General features: G+C 41.4%; 1 protein-coding gene across 3 annotated transcripts in view; it reads left to right on the top strand.

Moving 5' to 3' along the window:
* The window catches only part of WDR64 (WD repeat domain 64), a 110,334-nt gene that overhangs the window by 52,488 nt on the left and 45,099 nt on the right, over positions 1-12,747 (top strand). For all 3 annotated transcript variants that reach the window (XM_077344975.1, XM_077344969.1, XM_077344978.1), the window contains 3 exons: positions 9,022-9,148; positions 10,677-10,825; positions 12,193-12,316. In XM_077344975.1, coding sequence (XP_077201090.1) covers positions 9,022-9,148; positions 10,677-10,825; positions 12,193-12,316 — 400 coding nt within the window. The remainder of the gene's footprint in view (positions 1-9,021; positions 9,149-10,676; positions 10,826-12,192; positions 12,317-12,747) is intronic.

Here is a 12,747-nt window from a genome sequence, read left to right as displayed (position 1 = left end):
AATGCCCTAAGTCTTTTACATTTTAGGCACCAGGGGAAAGCCTTTTCATTGGCCCATGTCTGAATCTGCATCAGGGTTCCACAGGCTGAGGCATCTACCATGACTCCCACTCCAGCATAGGGCTACAATTAATCAGAAACACATAACCTGGAATCCTGGGCTTGATGTCCAGAGAGGTCTCGGGCAAATCCAGGTGAGGTCCCAGGAGCAGAGGGAGAAGCTGGCAAAGCAAGGAGGAAAAGGCCTGAAATGTGCAGCAAGAGTTCTCAGAAGGAAAACAGTTCAGCAGAAATCTGGACCAAGAATCTGAGGAACCATTTGCGGTCAAATGGGGGGTCCTTCTCCTAGGGACAGAAGATCCCCAGAGGACATGGAATTGGGGCCATCTTGGCTTTTGATTGAGTCAAGTTTAAAAGTTTGAATCTCAATGGCTGGTTTAAAGTTGACTGCTGTCAAACTTGGGTGGGAAAAATACCTTGATTAGGGTATTGTGAGCCAAATCTCTACAGTCAAAAAAAGCCTGGGTAAGGCAACATGATTAACGTACTTTTATTAGGCTGAAGTGAGACAGATCTGCATTGACACACAAGATTGGACGTGTCAAGATAGCTCCTGAAACAGAATAGAGGATAAATTAAAGTTCTGCTCCCAAGTGTTTTAATATAGTTGCAACATCTTTGGACTGGGCAGACATCCCTGGGAGATGTTAGTATATTTATGTGTTGCAAAGTCTTTTGTTAGTGAGAATGATGTGAAGTCTGTTTGAGACTTAAACTTTGTTGTTCTTAAAGATTCCACTGGACTCAAACTTGAGCTGGGAGAGATTGCATATTTCTAACATTCCCTTCATCTCCTGTCTTTGGAAATTTTCAGTGTCATGGCTGAACCCAGGTGCTTTTATAAGACTCCCCAAATTTAAGGTCCCCTTGACACCTTGGCAGGAAAAGGAAGAAGTCCAAAATATGATGGGGACCCTAATAACAAAGGTGTTTTTGGCTGGAGAAGAGAGCAGGGTCTTTGCATCACTCCAAAGTCTATTATTTAGATACGATGGAGCATAAACAACTCCAGGAATTTCTATGAATTCACAATTTCACCTTTGGAGCTCTGAAGCAATCATCACATGAAAAACAAATGACCTCAGTGCTCCATGCCAACTATCCATTCTGTATAGGGACTGAAAGAGACCAGAGCTTTAATGATTCATACAACACAAGGGTTTAATTTCAGACTATATTGCTTCTCTAGTACATTTTGGAAATACTGAACAAAAATCTCCCTTTGCACCATTTATAGGCAAAGTGTAGCATAATTTGTGCCCACAAACTGCAACTTTAGACTAATTGCACCCAAATTATATAGCTGATTTTATGTGCTGAATGTCTAAGCAGTTGCTTGTGTTTTCGGTCTTTATGTTACAGCAATAATATTTAGGTCCCTTATGTCCTTTTGAGACATGAGTACATAAATCTTTATTTACTGCTTTGTAGTTGTATAGTGGATTTTTAGTGCCTTACAATTTTTTTAATTCTGAAGACTTACTACAATCTAATAAAAAAGTAATTTATACATTCACTGTTTAGAAAGTACATTAAATACCTTTTTTGTAACTGAAACATCTTGGTTTAAAGCACTGTGTAGCCATGGAGATTCTGAAATATATGATAATTCTACAAGGAAGATGAGTTACTTTCCCATGATTAATTATTGGCCATTTCCACACAAGGAAAATATTCCTGGACAGCCTAGGCATGTTGGCTGCATATATAACCCCCTCCACATACCGTCACCAACCTCCCAAGGCTGTCCAGTAGCAGGGTTGCAATTTGATCATTATAAAATCACGATTTGGGGAATCCAGAAAACTGGATTTACCACCCTAAATCATGTGAACCACCGGTGAGCCACCAGTGAGCAGCCAGGGATAAGACCGTATGGAGGGGGAAATGTGCCATAGTCTCAGCAACTTTGTCCCACCCTAATTCCCACCCTCCCCTCTTCAATTCCTGCTTTGAGTAAAAAAAATTTTTTATGGTGCGGTCCATGTTGAAATGGGATCACAAACCTATGTTATTCAAGGTAAAATAAAATCTTTAAAGTATTCACAGTATTCTTGGGATCAGGCAGGCAAATCACAACCCCATTTTTGTTTTGCGGAGGTGGGAAAGGTGGGTGATCGAGAAGCTTTCTGCCGATCATTCAGCCATGTGTGCCCTTTGTTTTTAAGCCTAGTATTAGCACATTATTTTTGGGCTCCAGCCTTCTTACAACTCAGGCAGAAAAAACAGTCCTGTTTGTGTCTTATGGAGGTGAGAAATGAACTAGGAAAAGGGGGGGGGCAGGTGATCTGGCTGCCTTCTGCCATTCATATAGGGGTCTGAGCATCTTGTTTTAAAGCCAACTATTAGCACAAAATGTCTTCTTGCGCTCCTGAGACAATGTGCAGAGTCTCAAAAATCCACCCAGACAGAAATAGTGCAAAAAACCCCAAATCTCCCAAAAGGGGGCATATGCTGTATGATTCTGGTTTTCTTCCATAGCAACAGGGCAATGTTGATTTTATTAAAGATTCATCTGTGTTATGGCATTACTGCATAGCAAGGTAGAAGTGCCTTTAAAAATAAATTCAGGGATGGGGAAGTTTCAGTCCAGGAGATAACTATTGTGTTGTGATTGGTGGCTTGCTGTGATTGACAAACCAAGGAGCGGAGAGAGAAGTTTGGCTTGTTTTCCCTTGCAGACTCATCAAGAGGCAAAAAGCCTCGATGAGGCAGATTGGAAAAATCTAATTCTATAGGACAGAAATTTGCATTAAACTCCTCAGCATATACACAATCAGTCTCCATAGCAATTTAATAGATTGGTTGATCCGCCCCCTACAATTGCATTACAGCCAGTCTTATCTAGGTTTCATAGCGCCAGTACCTCATTTCTTAAACTGTCAATAATTAAAGTTCTTCTGTGGAGACTGTGGAAAGAGCTAATGAAATAATAAGCACACATTGCTTTCCTGATGTTTTTCGATCCAGAGGGGTAGTCACAAGATGGCATTTCTTAATTTGGGTCCAATGGGTCATTTTAGGTGGAATCTTTTGAATCTTCATTCCTCTTAGCAAAGGCTCGTTTGCTTTGTCAGTGAAGATTCTGACAAAGATTTCCCACAGATCAAAGGGTTTAGGCACATCTAGAAATGGCAGTAGCCAAGAGATAGTGTCTGGGTGGCAGGTTGACATGAACAGAGAGGTTATTGAGAGGCATTTAGCTGCACTGGATGAGTTCAAATCCCCTGGTCTGGATGAAATGCACCTGAGAGTGCTCAAAGAACTTTCCAGAGAACTTGCACAGCCCTTGTCCATCATCTTCAGGACCTCTTTAAGGACTGGAGATGTCCCGGAGGACGGGAAGAGAGCAAATGTTATTCCGATCTTCAAAAAAGGGAGGAAGGATGACCCGGGAAACTACAGACCAGTGAGTCTGACCTCTGTTGTGGGGAAGATAATGGAGCAGATATTAAAGGGAGCAATCTGCAAACATCTGGAGGACAATTTGGTGATCCAAGGAAGTCAGCATGGATTTGTCTCCAACAGGTCCTGCCAGACCAACCTGGTTTCCTTTTTTGACCAAGTGACAGGCTTACTGGATCATGGAAATTTGGTTGATGTCGTTTACTTGGATTTTAGTGAAGCTTTTGATAAGGTTCCCCATGATGTTCTGATGGATAAATTGAAGGACTGCAATCTAGATTTTCAGATAGTTAGGTGGATAGGGAATTGGTTAGAGAACCGCACTCAAAGAGTTGTTGTCAATGATGTTTCATCAGACTGGAGGGAGGTGAGTAGCGGGGTACTTCAGGGCTTGGTGCTCGGTCCAGAACTTTTAAACATATTTATTAATGATCTAGATGAGGGGGTGGAAGGACTACTCATCAAGTTTGTAGATGACACCAAATTGGGAGGACTGGCAAATACTCCAGAAGATAGAGACAGAGTTCAACGTGATTTGAACACAATGGAAAAATGGGCAAATGAGAACAAGATGCAATTTAATAAAGATAAGTGTAAAATTCTGCATCTGGGTCAGAAAAATGAAAAGCATGCCTACTGGATGGGGGATACGTTTCTAGGTAACATTGTGTGTGAACGAGACCTTGGGGTACTTGTGGATTGTAAACTAAACATATGTAGGCAGTGTGATGCAGTGGTAAAAAAAGGCAAATGCCATTTTTGGCTGTATCAACAGGGGCATCACATCCAAATCACAAGATGTCATAGTCCCATTGTATACGGCACTGGTCAGACCACACCTGGAGTACTGTGTGCAGTTCTGGAGGCCTCATTTCAAGAAGGATGTAGATAAAATTGAAAGGGTACAGAGGAGAGCGATGAGGATGATCTGGGGCCAAGGGACCAAGCCCTATGAAGATAGGTTGAGGGACTTGGGAATGTTCAGCCTGGAGAAAAGGAGGTTGAGAGGGGACATGATAGCCCTCTTTAAGTATCTGAAAGGTTGTCACTTGGAGGAGGGCAGGATGCTGTTCCCATTGGCTGCAGAGGAAAGGACATGCAGTAATGGGTTTAAACTACAAGTACAATGATATAGGCTAGATATCAGGAAAAAAATTTTCACAGTCAGAGTAGTTCAGCAGTGGAATAGGCTGCCTAAGGAGGTGGTGAGCTCCCCCTCACTGGCAGTCTTCAAGCAAAGGTTGGATACACACTTTTCTTGGATGCTTTAGGATGCTTTGGGCTGATCCTGAGTTGAGCAGGGGGTTGGACTAGATGGCCTGTATGGCCCCTTCCAACTCTATGATTCTATAATCATTTGTTACCATTTGTTACCAGGCTTTCTTAGAAATTGGTTGTGCATTTAGAATATTGCGAGCAATATAGGGTCTCTTCCCACAAAAACATCCCCCAAAATTCCCATACTGGAACATTAATATGAAAGAAAGGCTAGTTGAGGATTTTTAGCGTAGAAGAATAGGGAGATTTACAAGATTTACAAGATCATGAATAGTTCTGAAAAGGTTATAAAAGGGAAAAAATAGTTGCTTCCATCAAATACAATCATGTAGGCTAATCCCATGAAATGATAACTAGCAGATGAATGAAAACAAATACTTCACATAATACAGAATTAATCTGGAATACATTGTGTCACGATGTTGTGTTGGCTTTCACAAAAGATTAAATTTATGGAAAACAAGCTTCTCAGTGACTACAAGATATGACAGCAGGAAATGTCTCTTCCACGTTCAGAGCTGATTTATCTTGGTCACCAAATGCTACAAGCAGTCAAAAAGTCTTAAGGCAGAGTCTATAGAAGAAATAAAACAACTGAGCCCTTAGGAAGTTCTGTGCTTATGGTCTTGCTGAGAAGATCAAATGGATGAGAGGCCTTTCTAGATTTCAGCCTAAGAATGTTGACAGTTTCATCTTGTGCTGAAAGTTTCCAAAGAATCTCAGTTCAAGAATAAACAAAGAATAAGCAGAAAGGCAGAGCAAGCATTTATGCTCTTCTTTTCTGCCCATCGTTCTCTTCTCTCCATTTTATTTTCACAACATCATGGCTAGTAATCATTTACTTTCATATATGTACTGAAGCTACTGGCCCACACCGTCATGTTTTAGCAGCTGTGGAGGAAACTTACATTTGATAAATTTACATTTTCTATCAGCTCCATTTTTTATTTAACTTGTTATTCATAGACTAGATTGAAAGCCCATTGTATCTTTGAATACAATGGGCGCTAGCATCCTCTCTCCTCCCCCCGGCAGCCCTCCTGGCAGCCCCCCCACCCCTAAAAGGTCTGCCACAGCATCGCGCGTCCCAAGGAGCAGGGCCGCCACGTCTCTCCCACAGTGCCCATGAGTGCCATGTTGGAGGCTGTTGCCTTAGTTGTTATTAACACTGAATTGGATTACTATTATGCACTCATTGGAAGCCATCATTTATTTTTTATTGTATTTTTATTTATTATTGAATTTTTATACCACCAGTCCGAGACCAGCTGGCTAATGGTGGTTCACAATATAATAATAAAACACTAAAACCCTGTAAGATGGCAAACCCTACCAGCTTGCTGACAACTACAAATACAACAATAAAACAGTATAGCATAGATGGAAGCAGTAACTAGTTTTATAGACCATACTCCTCAATTTATCTATTCCCAGTTGTACTAATAGATGAAAATTGAGGGGGGCGATGGTCAGCCCCCAAAGGGATCCAGATTTTTCAAGGATGGGGAAGGACCTGTCCTTATTAACCTGGGTATTAGCCCAGCCTCAACTAGAAGCCTGGTGGAAGAACTCCATTTTGCAGGCTCTGCGGAACCCAGAGAGCTCTAGCAGTGCCCTCAGTTTGCCCAGGAGCTCATTCTACCAGGTGGGGGCCAGGACCGAAAAGGCCCTGGCCCTGGTCAAGGCCAGGTGCACTTCCTGGGGGCCTGGGGCCACCAACAAATTCATAACCCCAGAGCGAAGACCCCTGTAAGACCCAGGCCATGTATTGAAGATTGCTGGAAACTTAAACTGGTCAAAATGCACTACAAAATGCACTATTGCTGAGTGGGGAAGGATACTTGGAGCATATAATCATAATTTTGTATTATGCAAGGACTATAATTGATCTTTTATTGGAGTAAAGGTAACATGGTATGTCTGGAAACCAGGGAGGAAGGGACTCTTTCATTAGAACCAGATTGTGTGTAGGCTGTCTCTCTTTGTCTAACCTAGGAGTTGCTCTCTGACTTCTCCTTCTTGTCTCGTGCCTTTGTGTGCTATCCTCACACTCTTCATGATCTTGCAACAGGTATGATTTCTCTGTGGTTCTCTCCTGTGAGAGACCACAGTGATGGATTTTTAACACGCCTGACTAAACTGATCTCTCATTCACCTAATGGTAGATTTCAGCTGGTGTTACATACAAATATCTTTAGATTAGGCTTCTATCACATATTTTGCATTATTACATATGACAGAGGGCATAGTCAGTTTATCCATGTAGCACATGCCATGCACTTTCAGGGGGTCTACATGATGTCTCCCTCCCCATCAGGGCAATTTAATTCCCAGTACTGAGGGGAGGAAGATAAGAAAGCCAAAGAGGCTACAGCCATCTACAAACTTTCTATGGTGGCTGATAGTGGACAATACAAAAAGACAGCCTGCCCTGCCTTCAGCTTCTTTGGATGTGGTAGCTAGGGGATGGGATTCTTGGCCTCATTGTTGTTTGGCATGGGAGATTCCAGAGGCACCAGCCTTCATTCCTCAAACATACCTCCTTTACCTTCCTTCCCAGCACCCAGCTCCTGTTTGCTTGATGACAGCACAGTGCACAAACACACATACACACACAGATTTATGATCTATGTTGTCTTGGGAATCAATAGCAGGAGTCCCATGTTGGCCACCCTGATGTCAGATGCCTTCCTTGCTGCCAGAAGTCTCTGTTTGGCATGGGAATCAAGCAGTCCAGAGGTGACCTGATGAGTAAGCATCATGCTTCAGGTGCTGCTGTCTCATCCTCCTTCCCTCATAGTGTTGTGCTCTCTATTCCAGCAGTAAGTACTTATGACTACATTGCATCTAGGGACTGAACAAAAGTGGTAAGTTCAAGTGCTGGGGGTTGGGGGCAGGATAAACACCACCTCAAGGCTTTTGTTCTGATGATCACTGTGTTGAAGAATTTACTTAAAGTACCCTTTTGTCCACATTTTTCTCTGAATCAGCAAAAGAAAGTGTAGCAAAATGGATAGTAAAGCATTAACTGGAATATGATTAGGAGTGAAGGAAAACACAGCAACAATTGGGCAACTAGTTACAAGGGAGCAGTATAGAAATATCAAAATGAATAAATAAACAAGGGCCCTGCTCTGGCTCCAGTGGTATGGGCCCCACAAATCCTTAAACCAGGCCTGACCGAGGGGAGAGGAGGAGACGCTCATATGGCTGCCAGTTTTGGCAGCAGACAACCATCCTCCATTCCAGTTTTATGCCACCTCTTCTCTCCATTTTCTGATTAAGCAGCCTTAGGACGTATCATTATCCCCACCTCTTTCTTCAGCAGTGGGATTCAAATGACCAAACATGGGTACTTTTATAGCAGATGTGCTAATACCAAGAAGCCATACAAAGGTATTAGGCAGCCATCTGGCTCTCGGCACACAGCATGAACTCAGGACACTAATCAGATTAATTCTATTTTTGGCTCACCATCCCCAGAATATTAGTGATTTAACAAATTGTATACACAACAAATGCCCTTTGCTTTAGAACTTCTCTTTCTGCCTCACAGGCTTTATGAACAGAAGCCAAATATTCTAATGACGGGCATGTGCATACTCAGTGATAGTTCTCCAAACATTCAAGAAATTACAGGACATGACATTTGTCATGGGGGTGTCTTGGGGGGGGGAGCAGTGGATGTTGTTGGGTCGGTCGGCCTCAAGCAAATGCCTGGTGGAGGCCATTTTTGTAACTGTTCCACTTGTTCTTCTGAGGTGCTACTGTTTTTATGTATTAATGCAATTTTAGGTTTCAGCAACCTGCTCAGAAAGTATATTCTGGATAGAAAGATAACTTTATTATTATGTTTAGAATTAAGTAAATAATAACTAATTTCAACTCTTGTCTCTTCTAGCCATGGTGAATCTAACTTAGTAGCTGTGATCTTCTTTGGGTCATGAAGTGGCTTTTTGTAGTGCACTGAACTAGAAGAAGAAGAAACATGAATGAGTTGTGCCACTTTTAATGTTAAAGACAGCAAGGAAATTTTTGGCATGAAATAGGTAGTATCCATATTAATAGTGAACTGGCACATCCTTCCAGGTTCTCTTTCATTATGGCAGAAGCATAGAAGGAATACTCATTGGTATTCCCTTTGTTTCTTTTGCTGTGGTGCATAAATACATACTGCATATGACAATGTATTTACATTGTAAGCTGCTTTGCATGCCACCAGGGAGAGAATCGTGGCTAAAAATATTTAAAATAAATAATATATTTGCATTTATTTCAGATTTTCAGAGTGTGGGATATCCATACACTTTCACTTATGCAAATTTTCCATGATACCCAGGCAGGACCCAGAGATGCCCAGATCTTTACTATGATATTTGACAATAACCATGGTGTACTCATTACAGGTATGCTTGCCTAACGAAATGTGAAATCTACCCCTTCTCTAAATAAATTATTAATATCAATAATGCTAAATAGATGTTTTCTTTTAGTTTATTTGTCTAGAAGACCAAAAGAATTAACAAAAATTTGAGGAAAACCAGTTGTTGTTTTAAAGAATTGACGTAAATCTAATTTTGAGGACTCTAGAAGCTTGCTTGGTGATCTTGGGCAGTCTCTCTCTCGCTCTCTCTTTCTCTCAATCACTCAACCCCCCCCCCCCTCAGAGCTCCTTGGAGGAAAACAGGATAAAAATGTGATAAATTCCCTTTAAACACACCCACTTTTTCACTTAAACAATCTGTAAAGTAACTTCTTTGTTCGAGTTTGTGTTGTTGATTTATTGATTCAACCAAACATTTATTCCCACAAGCTAAGATCTTGGAAAAGAAGCTGCTTCAAGAACTCAGGAAACACCACCTTTACATCTGCAGGGAGTACCTGTTTAGAAGCTGCCTATACTGCAGGAGCATCCTTGGCCTGAGGATCAGCTGGTTTGAGGATCAAAGGTGGGCTCTTTAAATGCCTCCACCCCAGACCACTCCCAGGCAGCGAACTCAGGCTCCAGGGTTTAGTTTTTGTTTGTTCATTTTTAGCCATTTAACCACATCAGGCAGGCAGTGTTTCAGGACCTCTATATCATTGCCAAGATATATGGATAAGGAACTAATTATCATCTGCATATTGATGACAGCCAAAATGACAAATGATTTGTCCTAAAGGCTTTACATAGAGATTGAAAAGCATAGAGGATAGTCTTTTGTCTGTAGAACCCCACAGAATAGGTCCCACAGTGATGGTAACTTATCTAATGAAGTCCAGTTCATGAAGAATTATTTGAACCATTCTAATGCACATTATCTGGTACATTCTGCCTCCTAGAGCCTCAACGATGCCAAAGTCCACTGTATCAAAGCCTGCAGATAAATCCAGGAGAAGCAGAAAAAGACATGACCTTTATCTACATCCTGATGGAGGGGGTCAGCTAAAGTCTACAGCAGCATCTCCATTTCATATCTTGGCTTGAAGTCAGACTGAAAATGCTCTGTAGCAGATAGCAAGAAGATCTAGATTTGGTCCTCTACTGCTCTTTCAATCACTTTGTGCAGAAAAGTCATGTTAGGGATGGGTGATAATTGGCCACATCATTTTTCTATGCAGAGAAAAGTAAGAATCCAGGGCACAAGTAGCATCCTTCACTGTTCCATGATCTTGTCAACATCAATAATGGAAACAGGGTCAACACAGTCCATAACTAGACCAGACAATGTATTAAGCATTTCTTCTGATAGACATGTTATGACCAATATCTAGATCAGAGGATATTAATGATATTTATTTTGAAGCAGCATTCAATAGCAAGGAAAATAATTGTGTCCGTGCTATCTATCCTGCATTATCATCTATTTGAAATAAAGACTTAACATGGTTTCAAACATAAGTGGTATGTTCATAAACAATTTTATGTATTTGTCTATACTGTATAATCCACAGGGTCAGCTGTCATTGATATTTATCCTCTAACACGGATGATACAAGACACAAAGCAGGTCCCTCAGTCACATGAAAGGAACATCAATGTGCTGTTATACAATAGGGCCTTTCACCAAGTTCTTACAATCTGTGCTGAGTCTATTGTAAAAGTGAGTATGAATCCTGTCAGTCTTGCAAATGCAAAATCTATTATTTTGAATAGATAAATTAAGAACAATTGAGCAACTGTTAAACAAGAAACTGTTGCTTATTATCCATATCATAATTTTGAAGTCATTTTAAAGACTTAATTCTCCTAAGAATTGATTATCTGTGATAAATAAATGATTTTGTTGTAGAGCAGACATTTTTTGCATTGGGAAACATTCAGGCCCATTCCGCACAAGGACCAATGTTGCCAATTGGTTCCTGATAGCGGAAATGCTATTTTTAATAGTGCAATCTCATACGCATACCTGCCTTTGTAGTGGAATCCAGTAGCGTTTCAATAGTTTCCCACAGGTTTCCGGTCTCGCCAAAAATCGCTAGAAAGGAAGCGATTTTTTTCTGTGCTTTGTCCCACCCCTGGCCATCAATCAAATGAACAGCCAATGGGCGGCCATTATCATGCTCCCGAAAAGCCCCTTTCTCTTTAAGAACAGGCTTAAAAAAAAAAAACAAGTTGCAACAAATATGCCTTGATTCCTTGATTTCTCCTAACGTAGAGACCCATCTAGCTGGCAGCTGGCAGCTGGCATGTGAGCTGGCGATTCATCGTTGCCACGCTCCCCCAAGTGAAAAGAAACCCCCCCCCCCCCGTGCACAGGCGCAATTTTCAGCCAAAAATAAAGGCAACTTGCAAACGGGGCTATGTTGTGCTTGGTGACTTAGTGGAGCTTTAAAGCAGTTCTTTGGAGGGCCTGTAGCCGGAGAAGCCTCGCTGGGTGAATGAAGCCTCGCTGGTTCGTTGCTTTCTGCTCGCTCCGAGAAAAAAAAATGGCGATCGCTTCGCCGGAAGTTCAGAGGAGAGAGCCAGGGGGAGGGACTTGGCTGGAACCGCAACAATGGGAACTCACAGGTCTTTTTCACTACTGTTGCAGATTGTTTACAAGAGTGTAGTGCTTTTCGGAGGGTGAATCCACTTTTCTGGATTTCCCTTTAAGTGCTACAATGAATCGTATTTTGCGGGACTGTTTCAGGAGTGTGGCAGATTGTGTGCGACATCGTGCATATCTGCAAATTAGTAGCATTTACAATTTTGCAACATTGAAGTCGTGCAGAATGGACCTCAGTTGAACTGCAGAGTGAAAGTAATTACTTTTGCTTGACTGCTCAGCTATACAGAGAATGTTATTAATGGAAGTTGTCGGTCTTCCCTGCGGGTTTCCTCTCAGTTTTATAAATTTTTTAGCTTAATATTTTGTACAGTTAAAGAAAGCAATGGTTAAATGTTAGCTTTTATTGAGTCAATATAAAATACCTAATACATCCACTTAGGTTGGATTACATATCATTCAATAATTCAATCAACTTTTAGATCTGGGAACTGGAATCAGGACAACTAATATACCAAATTGAGGATGCCCATGGGCCTAGTGTTGAGTTGACATGTGCAGCAATCGATAAAAATGGATTTCATCTTGCCACTGGAGCATGTGACGGTAAAGTAATGAAATAGCTGCTAACTGCAATAACATCCAACTTGAAAACAATGTACTGCTTTAAGGACTACAATACTAAAATATGCCATCCACGTTACTGTATGCTGCAATCCAAAGTAATTATCTGGGAATGGTTTTACTAACTCTTTTAGTCTTTGAATGGACCATCCCTCAGACATAAAAGTTACCACATGAGGACTGAGGATGAGGAATCATCCCCTGCCCTTTAAGAAAGCAAGCACAAGCATAACTCAGCTTGACTTAGACTTTGGTTCAAGTTCCATTTTAGTCATATTGGACCCATTCTGTTCCCAAATAAATATGCCGTGGAGTCACTGGGCGCAGGCTGGAAAGAAAGTCAGTTTCCCCCCATGCCATGGCTGACAGACTAACACGTATATTGTAGGGTGAATTTTTGTAGATAAGAGCCA

The sequence above is a fragment of the Paroedura picta genome, chromosome 1, assembly GCF_049243985.1.
Source record: "Paroedura picta isolate Pp20150507F chromosome 1, Ppicta_v3.0, whole genome shotgun sequence".
In the NCBI taxonomy this organism is placed as follows: Eukaryota; Metazoa; Chordata; class Lepidosauria; order Squamata; family Gekkonidae; genus Paroedura; species Paroedura picta.
Note: the sequence above shows the minus strand (reverse complement) of the source record. Positions and strands in the feature narration are given on the sequence as shown.